The 18951-nt window shown below is 48.8% G+C and overlaps 1 protein-coding gene and 1 long non-coding RNA gene across 2 annotated transcripts; one reads left to right on the plus strand and one right to left on the minus strand.

The window, feature by feature from the left end:
* Positions 1–3435: 3435 nt before the first annotated feature.
* LOC120322885 lies at positions 3436–4501 on the minus strand. The gene is made up of 2 exons (XR_005562836.1): positions 4328–4501; positions 3436–3735 (listed from the first exon to the last, which is right to left on the minus strand). It is a non-coding gene; the product is annotated as an uncharacterized LOC120322885 (long non-coding RNA).
* Positions 4502–16952: 12451 nt separating this feature from the next.
* DNAJB8 (DnaJ heat shock protein family (Hsp40) member B8) lies at positions 16953–17616 on the plus strand. Its single transcript, XM_027726695.2, is given in 2 exon segments — positions 16953–17200; positions 17202–17616. Coding segments are annotated over 2 exon segments (663 nt in total).
* Positions 17617–18951: the final 1335 nt, after the last annotated feature.

Below are 18951 nucleotides of genomic sequence, written 5' to 3' on the forward strand. Positions count from 1 at the left end.
ATATTTTGGAAATCATACAGAAATTTTCTTTGGTGACTCATCTGACCAGGCACTATGAGAAGCAGAGGCATTGCCCATCTGCTCCTACCACCACACAGAAACGCCACGCGCAAAAAACAAAAGGGGCAGAAAGAAATTAATTAAAAAAAAAAAAAGGGGAAAAAAAAGGAAAAAAACCTCCAAAAATGGAGCTAACCAGGACTTTTCAAACTCCCAAAACACTTCCTCAAAAAAATGGTTTGTGCGTCATGCATGAGCAGAGCTTGGATCACAGAGCTACTTCCACGTCCTGCTCTGCAGCAAGGTGTGGGGAATGCCATGCCAGGAACGGCATGGGGTAAGCTCGGGACTTTGCTCAAACTATAAGAAAACTTCTGCTAACCTCAGAAAGTGTGTGTGTGTGTGTGAGAAAAAAAAAAATCAAGCAATGAAAAACCCATCTATTAATTTGAGAAAAAAAGAAAAGGGGAACAAAGGGTGGAGTGTGGAACTGGAGAAGGTCTGTGCTTGATGCCTCCCTCTCTGTGTCCCCCTGCCCCCTCTGGCTCCACAACCCAGAGCCTTTTCAAGCATTCAGACTTCTCATTCCTTTGACAATTCTTCAAAGGCTGCAGGATTCGAGGGAACTTCCTGTTTCATCGCAAAACCTAGCTTTCTTTTCCTTTTCCAGACTATTAAACCCCGCGCTAACGAAGTGGTGTTTGCCACGTGTCCCACGACCCTGCCTGCTGTGTGACAATAAAGTTACACCACTCAAGGTGTTTCGGTCCTTACACCCCCCTTCTGACCCCCGAGTTTACTGCAGAACAAAGTCTTGTTAAGCTTGACACTGGAAAACATATTTCCTTCCTCACATGCCCATAGACGTTGTTTTAGCGTTGTATGGGTTTCGTGTATTATTTTGTTATTGTAGGGTTGCTGGTGACAACTGATCTGCACACACTGCTTTGTCATTGTAGGGTTGCTTTAAAACCCTAGACTCCTGGTCTTAGTTTTATTTATTTTAGGAAAAGGTAGTTTTTAAGGGTTGAAAAATAAACATGTTTAAAGGCATATCAAGACAGCGAGATGTGGCGTGGAGAGGAAATCCTGTCAAATCTGGGGCCTTGCCTGCCTGAGCTGTGCCCCTCGAGCATGGCCATGCCCTCGCCTCTGCTCTCCCATGGCTGCCAAGACCCGCAGCCTCCCGGCAGCAGTGACCGACTTATGAGTGCATATTAATGTCGTTGTGAAAACAGCGCCAGCATTAACAACTCTCACAGGCTTGAGTTACTGTAAAAATCTGCACCAGACATGGAGTTTAAAAGTTCAGATAAAGGAAGAGGTGGAACGAGAAGAAAAGAGCAAGGGGATGGAGAGGAGTAAAGTGCTGACTTGAATGATAGCACAGTGCTGATGGCTCTCAGTGGGACGGGCAGGCATCGCCCCAAGCAGGGTCCCCAGTGGTGCCAGGGAGCACCTGCAAGGGCTGCTGGAATGGCTTCTGGAACGGCTTCTGGAACTCTCTTCTCTTTGCTGGTCGGTGACCAGGTAACAGAAAAGATTTTGGAAATCAAAAAAATTCATCCCAGCACCCACCTCCCCTACAGCATCCCCGAAACCTCCTAAATTTGCTCACTCAGACCAGTGTCAGAGTCCAGTCCCTCACACAACTCAAGGGCAGAGCACAGCAGTGATGGTGCACGGGCTCAGCCCCTCACCTTGCCCTGGAATCATGTCTGGGTCTTGTTTTCCTCATCCACTAAGGAAAGGGGGAAACATGAGTTTGAGCAATACTGTGTAGGAGCAGAAACATGTGACAGTGCACCCTTCCCAGCAGAGCATCCACAGCTCTGTTGTGAAACGGGAGACCAAGAAGACAATGAAATTAAGGGGAAAGACTCCTGTCAAGCTAAATAATTAAGTCCCAGAGTACATAATTGATGGGCTCTTGATGTGGACCCTAAATCATTTACAAGGCTGGTGAGTAACCTGACATGTGCAGCTCTGGCATTGCAACAGCAAGGGACAAGCATCCCCTGCAGCAGGGCTAACTGAGCAGGTCACACGGCCTGGGAACAGCTCCACAGAGGCTTGGCTGAGTCGGGGTGCTCCACCCACCCGCCCCCACCCTTCCCTAGCTGCTGTAAGTGGGTTGCTCACCATCGAGCCATCGCAGTTGCCTGGCATTGTGCTTTGGTAGACAAGAGTAGCTCCACCAACCCAGGAAACAGATTGGACATGGCAGGACAGGGTGGTACAAAAGGGAGGTGCTGCTGTTTCTCTGCCAAGATTTTTCAACCAGCTTCAGTTGAGCACAACCTCAGCTGAATCCTAAACATCAACACAAGCTACTCAGCTCCATTGTAACACACACAGTTTTTTGTCACCATCAGAGAGTCAAACAGGGGCTTGCCTGTAGCACACACACGCTCTGCTGGATACAAATGTCCCTGGCCAGCACTGCTTGGGAGCAGCTCTTTCAAACTGCTCCTCTCCCTGCAGCTATGCTGATCCATGCCCCTAACCCAGAGAGATGGAGCAATCAATACACAAATGAACCTCTGGACTAAACAGGGCCATTGGGGACAGGGCTGTGCCGTGGACACAATCCCTGGGGGTTCTCTGCCTGAGCTGAGGCAGAGGATGCAGACACTGCAGCTGACTGCACTGTCCCATAAGAAAGACATCAATCTCAAAGGCTTTATCCACTGTCAGTTATCTGCAATGCTCTTTCCTGTCCCATCAGTTGCAGAAGTCAAATGGCACCATGCATTCCTATTCTGGTATTTTTTTCTTTTTTTTCTTAATTCCTTTGATCTTTTTACACTCCATCATCAAGAAAAGCTCTCTCTGCCCTTCTCATACCTTCCTGTGACCCTGACACCTGCCTTGCAGGAGCACCAAACATGCCCCGAATCTCCTGGGCATCACCAGCTGCCCGGCCTGGTGACAAGAACATGGAGCAGGAGCACAACCCAAGGCTGTCTGCTGTCATGCAGACTGACCTGGAGAGCAGCATGCTGGCTCCACACTGAAAAATACCACTGTCCCTCCTAGTTGCCCCCTGCTCCCAATGTTTTGACAGTCAGCTTGATGGGCTGAGTGTGTTAGCAGAGTCACGAAGAGCCTCCACCAGCTTCCCTTCACCCTGTGCCCACCCCAGGCATGCGCCGTCTGCCTGACACTGCCTACAAACTCTATTAGCTTTGTAATTAAAAACAGCTGTAATCTGATCAGGTGGAGATCACGGTTACAAAATGAAGGAAGCCATTAGCAGGAAATGTTGTGGTTCAGGCAGACATCAAATCAGTTTAAAGAGATTGGATTTCATTGTTTTTATACAGTTACTCCATTACTATAATGCACTGGGTCCATTTAAGCGGCTGGCTCGAAGGAGTGCTCATAAGGCAGTAGTGACATCTATGTGAAATGAACGGCATAAACGGCAAAGTCTGAGGAGATAGCAGTGAATTTACACCCCTCGCTCTGTGGTGAATATTAATGCACCGGGAGCTGCTGGAGTGGGGTTTATCGGGGGCTGGTTTTCTCTCCTCTTCCTCCAGTCCCCATCGGTGTTGCCGGTGTGTCTGTGGGACTGAGAGCGCCTTCCCAGTGGGGATCAGATCCAAGGACGATTCCTCTTTCCCCCCAGCCACAAAACAAACCACAGGTCCAGTTTCTCAGTAGCGAGGTGGAGTGAGAACTGAAACCACAGCAGCCACATCGCTTCGCTTCCTCCCGGCCTCTTTGCTCCTGTGTAAACACCAGCCAGTCAGGACAAAAGCAGGAGAGTAAAATATTTAGGTTCTCACAAGGGATGTTGCCCTTTTCCTCTATTTCCTGCCACAAAAAAAGGGGGAAGCAACCTGTGTTTGAGAGCATTAGACTGGCCCAAGCCCAGTGAGGTGCGTGAGGTGGCCCAGAACCATTGCCATCAGGAGGGGCTCTCTGCAAAAGCTTCTGGCTTCTGTTTTTAGTTCAATCCTGCCCTGAAGCCCATAGTCAAGATACAGCTTAGATACCTGTAGAAAATCCTACACTGAGAGGCACATGATGGCCCCTGACTTCCTGCAAGGTGGTGGCTAGAGGAGTGAGGAGGATAGAGCATGGGAGTTTTTACGGTATTTTGGGGTTTGCACAGCACCAGTGGGGGCAAGGCTGGTGAGTCGAGCTAGACCAGCTTGCTTTGAAAAAGCACAGCCAGAAGCAATGTGAGAGAAGGGCCGTGTTCCCCTGATTTCAGCCCATCCTCAGTGCCTGTGAGCTCCCTGTGCTCCGAGCATAGGCACCAACTGGTGTCTCCAATTCCTCTATTGACAAAAGCCACCTGTGGTACCACATTTACCTGTTCCATGCCTTATAGCTTCCTTCCAGCAGGAAAATAGGGAGAGAGGCTTCATGATGCAGCTGATAAAGGCTCTAAGATGAGGAGAGTGTTAAGGAGATGCAAACACGATGAGAGCTAGCTGCCAGGAAGGGAACTGTGACCATGCCATGGTCCTGCCTGAGCAGTATAAGGACTCTTCAGGCAATACAGAATACAAACACCTCCCTCCCCTTGCCAATCTCATAATCAGGGAAAGAGATAAAAAGTGCCTTGCAGACAAACGCTTAGGCTGCCTCCTACCCACCACACTGATCTGAGCACAGGGAGCCCCCACTCCAGTCAAAACCCTCTTGGTTATCACTAAATCCCTCTTGGCTAGAAAATGGCTCTGTCATCTTCATACTAATCCAGTTCCCATGCAAACAGGCAACCTCTTTCCTTCCCTGCCACTGCTTATTCCCTTCGTCTCCTGTCCTCCCCCTCTCCCTTTTCACCCCAAACTGTATCAAATGCATCAAAGCCCGAGTAAATTATGTTCCCTTTGACCCGCTGGCAGCAAGTTCAGCCACAGTACATTAACAGAGCAGAGGCTGAAGTTTCATGGTCAGCGACAGCAGAAGCGGAGGAGGAACTGCAGGCCTTGTCACTGCATTGCTTTTGCCTTTAGAAGCAATGTTTTCAGCCAAGGTCAGTGGTACTCAATGCTAAGGTTTGGGGCTCAGCCTGTATGGGAGAGTGGGGGCAGCTGTGAAGCTGGGAGTTGATTTCGGAGCAGCCCCCACAGCTGCCTGTCCCAGCTGGGTGGTCTGACCCAGTGCTGTGATGGCATCACCTCCTGCTAAACATCTCTGGAGACAACAGGCTGGACAGGGGTTTTAGGGGCCAGTGAGAAGGGCAGGAGATGCGAAACAGTCAGGCTGACTGAATTTCTGCAAACCCCTGCGTGGATGCAGGTTTACTCTCTGGGGTTCACAGCCCATGCTGGGCTGATCACGACCTCCTGAAACACTCCCTGCCCTGGTGGTTTCCCAGGGCGTGGTCTGGGCTTTGGAGTTTGTAACACTACATGTTACAATGAAGCTGCAATCTGGGCAGCTTCATGTGGTTTGGGATTTGCTTGCAAACGATGCCCATATCTTTGCTGATGATTGCTGCTTAGGCTGTGGCTTGCTGCAGGGAGGAGATGTGAAGCTGGAAAGGCCCAGGAGGTGATGGAGATCTTTTGGGGGAACACTGTGGGCTCAAGCTGGATAAGATCACTAGTGTCTCCAGTTTCTTGCCAGTTGTTCCTGATGTGTCTGAAGTTGTGATGCTGAGGATGCTCAGCATCAATGCAAGCCTTGGTGACAGCAGCCTTGGCACCACATGCACAGGGACCTGTGTCGAGAAGGGGAATGAAACTGGAGAAAAATGCCTGCAGCATCTCTGGCTCTTACACACTGACTCCAAACAAGATGGTGAGGGATGTAAACCCATAGTAAAACACCCTGTTGCCTGTAGAGAAACAGAGGTGTGCAGGGACTGGCCATCATCTCACAGTGCTGAGGCAGTTCATGCTCTCATGTTTTGGCTGCAGGGCTGTTTCTGCCGTGACTCTGGGCGTCATGCAGAGTTTGGAGCACCCTCCTCCGAAATCGCTGCGACGGCCATACCAATCCCCAAAGAGGCGGCATCAAATCTGGAGCCTGTGAAGACACTGCCAGCAAAATAAATATCCAGGAATATTTTTAGCCTGCTCTTGTTCAGAGAGAATTTCTTTGTGTCCTTCTGAGGAGCTCGCCGGATCTTTCATCGGTTTGTTTTTCTCATTAGCCGGCATAAGCTTTGTTCTTATTTAATAAAGATTAGGATCTGCTGCCTCCAGCCCTCTCTTTTTGCTCCTCCATCAGGCCCGTGGGGGCTCAGGCTGCAGTGACATGTTTGATGTTGGGTCGTGGATGTTGAGATGTGGGACAGAAGCTGTCCAGGGTCTCACATTTGCTTCCCCAAAAAGCCCCGTTCCACATCGCTTCACCCTGGCACTGCCACCCTCTGCAGAGAGCTGCCCTGCAGCGGGAGATGGGAAGTGGATGGGACAGAGTGTTTGGGAACCGCTGCCTGGATCATCCAGAGGTTTCCAGGCTCAGCTGGCTTGAAACATTGCAAAGGTCTCGGTCTGAGCCATCAACAGTTAGAGTGGGGGAAAAAACAGGGAGCAGCTGATACAGCCTGTGCATGAATCTAATAAAATAGGAGACATGCCATAAATGGGGGAATGGCTTCTTCCAGCTTCAGAGGTCAGAGAGATGTAACAGATGTCCCACTCTTTATATATGATTGAATTCTCCAAGTTATGAGAAAAGTAAAACAGCTACTTTTCTTTCTTGCGCTGAGCCATTCCTCAGAAAGGAATGAGCTTAGAACAACAACAGGTATGAACCTGAATGAATTTTATAAACTCCCAGAAGAAGGCAGTGGGGTCTTCTGAGCTTTGAAATTCTCTGCTGACAGCCCTTACTGCTGTGTGCTGCTCTGGTAGGACTATCAGAGCATCCAACTGGGATGGAGGCTGCTGTGTGCCAGCAGAACACTTCAGGGGCCGGACTGATGCCACATCCCTGGGAAAGGGACAGCAAGGGGCTGAGTTCTGCCTGTGACGAAGGCAGGACCTATGTCCCAACTCAAGCTCCTCCTTATTCTCTTCACTGCCAACTGCATGGTCCAGCTGGGCCATTGCTCTGCACCTCAGTGTAGCCATCCCTGGCGCTAGAGTATATTTACCATGTAAGAAATACTGTGGTTGTTTACTTGTGGTAACATATATAATTAAGTTTATACAGATCTAGTGCTATTAATGTTGCTATATGTTAATGCACTTCTTTCTTAGAGATTTTCATTTTAAAAAACCACCTTTAAACACTCACACTTGGTACGGAGGCTCTCATTCCAGCAGGAGAGCCTGTTTTGCATATGCGTAACTTTGAAGGGGATGAATAACTTCATGGCCAATAACATTTATAGCTTTGCCTTGCACAGGGAGATAAGGGCAGAGGAACGCAGGGCTCCGGGGCAGGAGCTGTTTGCTGAGAGGGGCCGGGAAGGAATCCAGTCCCCACCCTGCTGGAGACTTACCTGCGCCCAGGTGCGCAACGGCCGTGGCGCTGATCCCCGCCAGCCCAGCACCAGCCGCTGTGTAAGGCTGGATACCAAACCTTCTAGCTCATTCTGGCATAGCTGGAAGGGGAGGAGGAAGGGGGGACAGGGGAGGAACAGCAGGGAAGGCAAATTTTAGAAATACTTTTTGAACAGTCACAGTTGTAAATGAACTTACCCTCACCATGTTTGTGTCACTTGTGTTTGCTGCCTGGGGCTGTGTGAGAGCACAAGTTTTCCTGGCATGACTACTCTTGGAAAATCAGCTTCCAATCCATATATGATAGTATTCATCAAAACCACAGTTCTAATTTACATGCACTGATTTCCATGCCAGAAACCATGCTGCCGTCCAAGCCAGGGATAAAAATGCCGCCCTGTGACTTCCCTGCCCAATCACGACCAACCAATGCACTTCAAAACTCAAATATTTTCCAGGGATTGTTTGCAACCCACAGTTTAGAAATAGAAAATGTTCCCCAAATTTATGTGGTGGTTCAGCACCATGACTGCACTCGGGGAGGTTTCCTGATAGGTATTTCCCAAGACACCACAAAGAAAAAACAAACAAAACCTTGAGAACTGAATCTTTCAGATCCACAATTTCTTAAATATTCGTCATTCAAATTTTCTCTCTTGTTTTCTCAAGAGCCTTACACCATGCTGTAGAGATGTACTGACAGGTCACCAATGCACAGGGAAGAACCTTGCCCTTTAAAACCCTTTCTGCCCTGGCCAAAACCAGGGAGAGGTTCTCCTTCCTCTACCCATCCTGAGCACAGCCCAGTAACCTGCTTCCTCTGCTCCAGCCACTGCTCTGCTTTGTGCAATGAAGCAAAGGTTGGTGCGGTGGAGACAGAGCCCTTAATAAAGATAAAATCTATTTCTAATGTCTATAAAAACCAAACCCAAATTCCCAGTTACTTCAACGTGAGTTGTGGAGATGGAGTAATGGAGAGTGGAGTTATTTATTAATAGAAGGGCATTTCAGTAGAGATGGGAGGATGTGATATGGACCAAATGGAGGCATTTATAGAAATAATGCTCAGGAGGTTTTACCCAGCCTGGCCAGGTGTCTCAACATCATGTCCTAAGAACAGTTGTCTCCCATTCCTTGAAAAGAGTGTTTGGGGGAGCTGCGTGCTCACGGAGCCCTGCCATCACTCAACCCGTTTCCCTCAGACCTGGTTCTCTTTTCCATCTGGAAGTGGAACCAGAAGAACAAGCATGGAGGGCGGTCCTGTTCTTGCTGTGATTTTTGGGAAGCAGTGTGATGCTGATACATCGCCCCAGCTTAGACTCTAGCCCCCCCACACCCAACCCAGGGCAGAGGGAGCCATAGCCCCTCCAGCACTCTCCCTGCCTTTACCTGCCTGGGCATGGAGATCCACGGCCAGGAGCCTTAAAAATTGCATGAGACCCCACTCAGATTCCTACTGCTGCTTCCTGCAAAATTTGTCTCCCTAAATTTCTAGCTGAACCCTTTTTAACACAGACCTCTGCCCTCGCTTGGCAAGCAAACAGTGCCGAAATTCCCACCTGCCTCTCCCTTGCAGCCCCTTCTGGAGTGGCTCATTAGCCATGCAAATAAAAAAATGCTCTGAGAGCCCGATGGCCAATTCCCCCCCTGCACTGGCAAGGAATGACAATTCACGGGGGTCTTCAGGGAGCTGGGACGGAGGGAGGGAGGAACGCGGCACAGCGTGGCTGCATGTGGCAATCAAGCTTTCCCACCGCCACTCGTCCCCAGGGAGCATCCCCGCTCCTGTTGTGGAGAACGAGCAGCGTCTCCTTTCACTGTGCTCCCGCGCTCCACTCTCCACCCTGACGCTCCAGGAGCCCTGGGAAAGCAGCGCCCAGTCCTCGCTGCCTCTTCTCCTTTCTGCCTCACTGTGAAGCGGCGCGGGGAGGGGACGGGGGAGAAGGGGAAATGTGCGTTTTCTTAATTGATTTTGGTGAAAAAGGCAAGCAGCCGCCGCACTGTCAAATTAATTAGTTCCAGAGCTATTTGCAGTTATGAGCCACCTAAGATTAGTGGTCATTGCGTTTTGGTGCTAGGGAGCGGTGGGGGAAGAAGGTTTTATAAGCCTGTTTTGCTCTTCTAGTCTTCCTTAAAAACAGAGAAGAAAATAAAAAAGACCCCTGGCCCCCAGGGCCAGCTCCTGTCCTGCCTCAGCAGAGAGGATGGGAGTGAAGTGGCCAGTTTGGTCCCTCTGACATTCTCTGTCCCACATTGAACAAAGCGGGCACTTTGCTGCAGCTCTGGCCAGGCTCTCTCCTCCTTGCAAGGGCTGGCCGTGCCCTCAGTGTCCCACCGCTGCCATCCCCGCCTAAACGAGGTGGCAACACCAGCTCCCACATCCCCGTCAAACTGTGAGGGTGGACGGGCAGACACAGCGGGTATCACCCCCGGCGATGTTTGGCCCCTTTTGTCCCCTCTTGCCCTCCCTCCTCAGAGAGCAGAGTGGGCAGAAGGCTGGAGGAGAGGCTCCGAAGCCCCGGGTGCGGCTCACGGGGCTCAGATCCCCGATTAGATGGGAACGCCTGCTGCAACCTGATAACAAGGCAGCATCTGACAGGGAGGCTCCGGCAGCGCTCCCTGAGTCGAACAGCGCCCATTGTTTCAGGAGATATTACCCTGCACACATGCTTACATCTGGATATCGATAAGCGTGCCTGTTTATGCATAAACACAGTACAACATGCAGCCACATACCTCTGCATTCCTCCTTCCCTCCCTCCTTTCCCCCCCTCCCCTTATTCCTTTATCTCCTCATCTGCTCTTGCCTGTTAAACGTTATCTTTGCTTCGCATTCAGAACCGAGTCCCGGGAAAGGGCAGTTCTGGTGGGTCACATAAATGGGGTGCTGAGGAATGGCAAACATTTCAGGTGAATTTCCAAAGTTTTCAAAGGTCTGGGTGGAGGGAAGCAAGGGAAGACGGTCTTGTCAGACCAAAACACCGCCAAATAGACTCCAGCCAGGGTAGGAAAATGCAGAGTGGTTTGGCCAATACATGCAGTGTGTTTCTAAGTCTGCTCAGGCAGGACCACTGCCTCTGGGCATGCACCCTTAGCTTCATCTGCCCAACCATGCTCCCAGGCAGTAAACCTGCATACACAGCCCTACATTCGCACGTGCTCTTGTGGCATCAATGCCACATCTACTGCAAGTCAGATCAAAAAGCAAAACAGCAGAAATATGGATTTTACAGTGATTAAAAATTATTTTAAAAATATAACCTCCCCTTTTCCTGTTGCTCATTTGGTAAAAGAAGGTCTGAGAAATGAGCAAACACCAGGTGTACACAACACCACCCTCAGCACCTACAGCTGCCCCCAGGGGCTGGGACCACACAGCCATCCCTGAGAGAAAACACTGCTGAAACTGTCAGCTCCAGGCCTGGACCTCGGGAAATGGGAAACCTCCAGCAATACCACCTTGGAGGCCCAAACCACCTTCTTCAGAGAAACATGGAAGGAACTTGAGGACTGGCTTCACTGACAGGCTGGTGTGCATTGTTGCAAGCACTGCCATTGGCCCCTGTGCTGGACCCTAAAAATGAACCCTGGTACCCAAAAGAAGACTTGGCACTGACCCACACATGCCATTGCAGTCTGGGGCTTACCCTGAGGTATCCAAAAGCACATCCTGCCCCAAGCACTGACCCCTGGGCACTTGCACAAGGATGGGGATCCACGAGGTCTGCACCAACCAACTGCCGAGCCCACCCCCTCCACACTTACTGCGTACTGGGGGCTTGGTCCACTTGACTTCGGAGAAAGTCATCCCATGGCATCTTCTGGTGTCCTCCCATGATTTGTCTCCAGCTCTCCTTGCTCAGACAATGCCATAAGCTTTGCTCCCAGCAGGTTGGCACTGGGTGCTGCATCCACACGTGGGCTTCAGTTAGGGCTCCTGGACCAAAAGCTGTGTCCTCGGCGTGGGCTGGACTAATCCTAGGAGCAGGCTGGTTTCCAGCTCTCCATCTTCCTAGGAGAAGAGGAAAAAACACGTAATGACAAAGGTGCTTACAACACCTAGGCAATTTACTTAAGGAACTTTGTCCTGGACCAACTCAGTGATAGCCATGACCCAGCTGTAGGAAACTAATCACAACTCACACCAGAATCAGCTCGACACATTAACTGCTCCTCCAAAAAGCTCTCCTCAGCCCTCTGCTTACGGGGGTCACCCAGCTCCAAGGTGAGGGACACAAGTGGCATAAGCTTGTCCAGCACTAGCACTGGTTTCTGGGCTGAAGCAGTGGCAGGGAGTCCATGCCTGTACATAAGCAGCAAACTCACAGTGTGCACAGGCAGGATGGCATCTCCAGCCAGATGCATTGGGAGCCAGGCAGGATGGAAGGGCTCTCTGGAGAGCAGGGGTTTGAGCAACAGGAACAAGGACATCTCATGAGCCCAAGGCAGTGTGGCTGCACTGCATGTAAGCTCTCTGGAATGGGGCTGTATACTGAATTTATAAGCTCTTAAGTCATCACATTTACAATTTATATTCTCCCATCTTTTAATCTCAGCAATAAGCTCGGACTAAACCTTTGCTGAGGCAGTGTGGAAATTTCACTCTTCCTGGCAGCCTCATATATAAGGTGCCCATAGCCAGGAGAAATACAGGCTTCCTGACAGCTTTAGCAGGGGCTCTTCTCCCTTCTTTACTCCCAGTAAAGTAATCTGTAACTGATCAGTCCCCCACATGCTACACGGGTTGTTCAGGCCCCTCTTCTTGGATGTAGGTATAACACACTAGCAAACACTGGAGGACAAACACTTACATGGCCCATTACCATCCCTCCTACCTTCTAGAGACAGAGACTGCTTCTTTTAATCAAGAGGTTTCAGATCTATGTGCACATCACCAGGACCCTCACCTAAGTTATGTACCACTTAGGACTTCCCCCTTCCACTGCAAACTAGCATCACTGGTGCATATTTATCCACCCACAGTTGCTTTACTTCAGAGGTCCACATCAGCAAAACTATCTCCAGAAGGTTTCCTGCTGGAGTGCTGGCTCTCAACAGGGACTAGTGTCCAAAGAGAATACCTTCTTCACAAACAGACCTAAAACTGAGATGAAACTAGCACTGGTAAAGCTACTAATGGAATCAGGCCCTCCCCCTTTGGACAAACCCCACGCTTTCAGAAGAGGGTGGCATCATTTCTGCAGAATGCTTGAGTGGCCTCAAATAACACACTGAACTGTCAGGCACAAGCCCAAGTGATGGCGTGAGCCAGCACTGAAATAATGAGAAGCTGATCTACAGCTTTTCCCCTCTGGTTTATTAAATGAATGCTCCACATACCACTTCCCACTGACTGGAGACAGAGAGAAAATCCCAGAACAGTAACTCATCATCCTTTCTTCCCCTGAGAAGATTCAAGGCTGTGGCTATGTATGGATGTTGTGAAGTGATAAAGTTGCTGCGGCTTCACGAGTTGCCACACATCAGCTGAACTGTGCCATCTGACCATGCTCCCGGCTCCCTGCAGCTGGGTGGTAAAACATGTTCGCTCACGATGGGGCTGGAGCAGGTACACCCTCGGCAGGCTCCAGATAAGCACACTCCGCTGATAAGCAGTGCCTCATTAAGCCCCAGGACTCAACGGCTTGCATTGCAATCCTTGGCCCAGAAGTCCCTCCTCTTTTCAAGACGTAGCCCTCAGTCATGGAACTAGCAATGGGAAACCGCTCTGGGAAAGCGGTCAGTATTGAATTAATTCCTGGGTGTAGCACGAAGAGGATGGAGGGCCAGGGACCATGACAAAGATGGTGGAAGGACCAGCCAACCGTGTTGCTGAGTACAACTTCAGCATAGCCATATCTGGATGAGGATACTGCAGATGACATGTGGAGATGACCCTGTCAATGAAACCAAAGTGCTCTGAATTCTGCAGGGGTCAGAGTCCATGGACACAAGTTACAGCAGCATTTGGACTTTCCAAGACTGGAGCAAGGTCTTGCCACAGGTGTGGGGAATGATCTAACACAAAAAACATGTCAGGCCGATTATTGACTCCGCTAAGTAAGACCAGGCCTCCTCTTTGACTTCATACCTCAAAAAAGAGGTTTTGTGAGGTTCCTGTGCTTCCCCACCATCACTCAGAAGAGCTGGTTGTCTTCTTGCCTGAACCTTGGTTTAGTCTCAGACCCCAACCTGAGTATCAGAAAAGCTGGATTAAAGACCGAGGTCCCTGGATCTTCTTTCAGCTCTGTGTCCCAGCATGTGGGCATCCCTCCCAGCCAGCACTCCACAGAGCCACTCCATCTCCCACCCCACAGCCAACCTTTGGGCTGAGCCCAACACATGGGATCAATGCACAGAACATGCTGACCCTCTGTCCTGCCCATAGAGTGGGGAACCCATGTAGTTTAAACCTTTTCTGCTCAACATTCACAGCTGCAAAAACAGCAGGCAAACTCCTGACCTCCCAAAACCAAGCACCAGGCACCTATCCCTCTCTCCTCTCCTCCACCCCGGACACTCTTGGGATGGCAGCTACACACATTCATGACAGGTTCTCCTTACCTAGCCATTGCTTTTGTATTTTGAGAGGTAAGGAGACATTTTTCAGGGCAAGTTTGCTATTTATTTTTCAGTCTTGTTCTGAAGTCAAGCAGGTCCCTCTCTTATGCGCCAGCAGGAGGTCAGCCCAGTGTGCCCATCCCTGACCGTGCTCCCCGGGAACACGGCTCCGAGGGTGAGCACAGCATCCCCTCCCAACAGGGCTGCCCCACAGGGGGGCATCTGATGACAGTTTGACTGGTGGAGCGAAGCACGACTCATGTTTGTTTGGATAGTCGAAGAACTTGGAACAAATGTCTCTGACTTGTTTGGCTTAGATAAAAGGACCCCGGCCTTGTCACAGAATCAATGGTGCTGGTGAGAAACCACTCATGTAGAACTCCTTTGCCCTCAGACCCTTTTAAAACAGAAGAAAACATAATAATAACAAAATAACAACAACAATAATAATTGTTTAGATTGGAAAAGACCTTTAAAATCATTGAGTACAACTGTTAACCCAGTGCTGCCAAGACCACCACTAACCCATGTTTTTCAGTGCTGCAACTACATGGCTTTTAAATACCTAGAGGGATAGTGACTCAGCCATTGCCATAGGTGTCAGCCTGTTCCAGTTATTTACAGTCCTTTCCATGAAGAAATTTTTCCTAGTATCTAATGTAATAAATAAAAATAAAAAAATAATAATAGAAAAATATTTTCACAACTCAGAGGCACTCAATCCTTTCTGGACTAGGGCTCATTGGGGTGCCAAGAGTAAGGTCAGGGTTTGAGGCTGCACAGTTGGGGTCATCTGTGGTCTGGGTGGCCAAAAGCTTGGGACATTTTGCTGCTTGGTGTCTTGTGTTTTGCTCCCCATCCTGACCTGACTGACAATCCCTGCCCTTGCAGACCTAAGGCTTGGCTGAGAGGGAAGAGCAGGTTGGACATGGCAGTGCCTGGAGCAGGGAACCGGGGGGACAGGGACTACTGCATCCACATCCATCTGGCATACTGAAGCAGCGAATGAAGGAAAAAGAAGGAGGGGGTGGGTAGGAAAGAAAATCCCAAAGATCCTCGGATAATAAGCACCATTAAGGTTAGTCTGTCTCATGATTGTTTCTTATTAAAAAGAGACTGTACTTTATCTGTGCAGGATATGCTGTTTGGATGAGGGAATTAGCAGAGTGACTGCCTCCATATCATCTAATTAGCAAAAATGTTGATAAGCAGATACAATCACATATGATTAGGATCCTTTTAAAAAGCCACTCCATTAATTAAATAGACAGAAAGGCCGCCTCCAGCCCTCGCGTGCCACTGATTAGAATACAAATATTTACACTAATCTCACCTCCATCAGCCATGGGACACTTTTGAGTATTTTTAGTGACATCAGATTACTATTGATTTTCATCCCCAATGTCAGACCATTTTGTTAGTATCTGAAAGTGCTGCCTTCAGTTTCGGATGCTTTAAATCATGTTAAGGGTTTATCTTAATGACGCTGCTGATAACCACTGTTCAGGTCACTCGTACTTTCTCTTCAAAGAACACAGTCTGGGCTGGTTTTTATTGTTTGTACTTGAGATTTAAGATACGAAAAACATTTCTCATTTCAAAGCCTTGGTTTCTAGGGATGGGACTGCCAGGATAATTTGGGTCTAGTTACTTGGTGTGTGCATGTCCAATTTCCCTTTCTCCCTGCCTCTCTTTTCTTTTTTTCCTTGCAAACCCTTTTTGCTCACAGCAGTGGCCTGTCTTGAATGGCTGCTAATCTCTGACGCCTGCTGCAGGCAGCAGACAGACAGGCAGTGAGCATCCTCCATTCGGGGATGACAGGAGAAAACCACTCCCTACTTTTCAGATGGGTAGGATGCACTAAATCCAAGACAGATAACCCAGTGCGCCAGCCAGTCTGAGATGGGCTCTCATCATCAAAAGCAAACAGGGGAGGAGATGCTTTGCAAAGACACAGCATAAAGCGGAGTCACCTCCTTCCTTCCATGCTCAGTCCCACTCCCTGCAGTAGATAACTGGCCTGGGACCCTCTCCAAGAGACTTTTCTGATGTCCCATTTTCCCTTCTGGGTAACAGAGAGTAGGAATAGCAATTCCTCTTGAAATTTCTGCCAAGCATCTGCACATGGACCATGCTGGCAGTGGCTAAGAGCTGTTGGCACTTTTTGGGGATTTGTGGGTGGTAAGCTTGGATCCCCCTCAAGTCCAATGGACAATCTTAAAAAACCACTAGCCCAAATAAACAAGTCCCTTTGGTGAAGATTTCAAGCACAGCACTACAGTGTGAGTGAGCCATGAAGTCTTAGCTCTCCCCTCAGTGTAGAAGACCACTTTGGGATGCCTTGGGATTGCAAAGAACCCTCTGAGTTGAAATGGGCAGCAGCAGCTTGCTGCTGGGCCCAAATTAGTTTTGCCATTGCTACAGAAAAATAATTCATGTGGCACAACCACCCTGTAACTAAGAAAATTTCTTCTGTGCCAAGAGACAAAAGCTAACATCTCCCCAACAAGGTGAGCCCACAGGACCACAAGCTCCTTTGCTGCTTTGTGCTTCCTTCAGCTCCAGCCTCCAGACTTCCCTACAGCAACTTTTACTGCCCAAATATGACAAATACCTCCCTACTACTGGCCCATCACTGACCAGTGAGAACACCAGCAATACAAAGACCTTCTCCAATGCATCAGCTCAGTCACCTTCCTCTCTCTGCCACATTGCTTTCTCCAGGCTGACATGGTGCCCCTTTCCTTCATGGCCCCCACACATGCGATGTATGTTAGGACAGCAGCCAGCTCATACGCTGCACATATGCTCTTTGGTCTGGCCAGCTCTTGACTCCTTCCCAAAGTGTGGGATAATGGAAAGAGGGCAGTGATCTGCAACACATGCTGATATTAGTAGGTGTTTATGACACTGTCTTACAGACAGATGAGTTCTCATTACTGGCACTTCTTTGGAGACCTTCTTTATGCAATGATTCCCTGTGAGGATATTGTATTTCCCACAGGAACGGCAAATCCAGGGAATAGAAACAGATGCAGGATAACCCTGGACTTGATCATCAAAGTTCAGCTCCTCAGGCTGAACTTGTCTGATAAGAACCCCAGGAGCAAGAAGGAAGCTGAGAAGAAATTTAAAGAAATTTTGGAAGCACATGAGGTTTTGTCTGACCCTCAGAAGCAATTGTTGTATGACGAGTCTGTTGAGAACAGAGTCAACAGAGGGGTTTGATGGCTTCTTTCGTTCTCCTTATGTATTCTCCCATCAAGAAGAGTTCTTTGGAGGGAGGGATCCATTTGCATATATTTTCTAGAACCCCTTTGACATCAGAATCAATGGTGAAAACCAGCACAATACAAGCAGAAGAGGAGGAAGCTCCAGCCCATGTACTTCCTATAGGGAGTAATTTATGCCATGGAATTCATTCAGTCACAGAAAGCTCTGCGCCTACACCTTTAGTGAAACCACAGTTGGGCCACATGGTCCCACAACAATGGTTAGCTGTACTAAAGTGATCAATGGCAAGACAATCACCACCTGGCCAATCTTTGAGAATGGGCATGAGAGAAAGGAAGTGGAAGAAGATGGCCAGCTGAAGTCTGTGAAAATCAATGGGACAGAGATCCTGAATTCTTAAGGTTGCCAGCTCAAGCATTAACTGCAAACTGTGGGATGTGCTCTCGTAGCTCAGCAGATGGGAGCTACTGCAAGCAGTAGTAATAAATGCTGAGTTCATGGCACAAACAATGCAGATTTTTCAATGGTTGGGAACAAGCACTTCATAGGTAAAGATATGGTTATGCTAAACTAAAGAGTGGGACTCTACTAAGCCTGTATAAGGTGATAGATACTGCTTGTTCAGCTAATAGGTATCGCAGATACCTGTGAAAGCAACCTTGCTGGTTTGCTAAAGAGACCAAGTTGATTAATATAGCAAAAAAAGACAGGCTGGTTCATGGACAGGTAAGAGAACTCTATGACAAGCTGTAGGTCCCCTTCCCACTCTTTGAAATGCCAGTGTTGAAGTCTAATAGCTGAAAGAATAAAGTATTGCATGACCCTCATACATAACCCTGAGATATAAGTGAAGAATATCCTACCTTTGGTTTATCAGAAGATGCATATTCATTGAAAAAAAGGTTTTGTACACTGGCAAGAAGGTAGGTGAGGTTCAGTGGAAAATGCAGAGCACAGAGGAGAGGGAATGGCGTAGGAAAACCAAAGGAAGGAAAAAAATATCATTCCTCAGACTGTAAAAGAAAATTGGGGCTTTCTTGAGAATGCCCTGCAAATTATGACCAAAGACCCTGAGGGAAGTACTGTGTAGCTCAGGGGTTGAAAGTGAGCAGGGAAAAGGTGAATTTGGCTCTTGAACTGGGACAACCTATATTCCCTCTCTGCTTGGAGCTGTTCAAACACAAAGAGCTAAATCCAAACCATGAGCCAACAGATTCCAGGGGGCTGATTTTAGCTCCCTCTTTGTGCAAAGCTGGATGTGCGGACTCAGATGGTGCTTTACCATCCTTATTGTCTTGCTCACAGCTGCGAGAGCCAGTTCACAATGCATTTCTTGCACAGCCTGCCAGCACACTGCTTTCGTCCTCCACTGAGCTAAGGAACACAGACCCCACATTTCCTCCCTCCCCTGTGCTGACACGAACTGCTGAGCCTTGTTTCTTGCTTGGCCAGATCACCTTGGGTGTTTAAAATCTTACACGCCTTTTAGTTTCAGTCCCACGCTACATCCCCTTGAGTTTCCCAGCTTTCCCTACCCACTGATGTCTCCCTGGAGACTGGAACTAGTTTTCAGGGACATTTTCACTCTAATCCAGATTGCAATTGCTGCCTGTGTTTGGGCAGGTCTTTGCATCTGTTTCCTCTGCTGTAAAATGGGAATAACAGACTCTCATGCTTTGAAGGAGCCTGTGAGGTAGTGTTGTTAGTAAAGGACTAACATTAAGCAATAAGTTAA

The sequence above is a fragment of the Pipra filicauda genome, unplaced genomic scaffold (genome assembly GCF_003945595.2).
Source record: "Pipra filicauda isolate LSUMZ 115617 unplaced genomic scaffold, ASM394559v2 scaffold165_size2600900_pilon, whole genome shotgun sequence".
NCBI lineage: Eukaryota > Metazoa > Chordata > Aves > Passeriformes > Pipridae > Pipra > Pipra filicauda.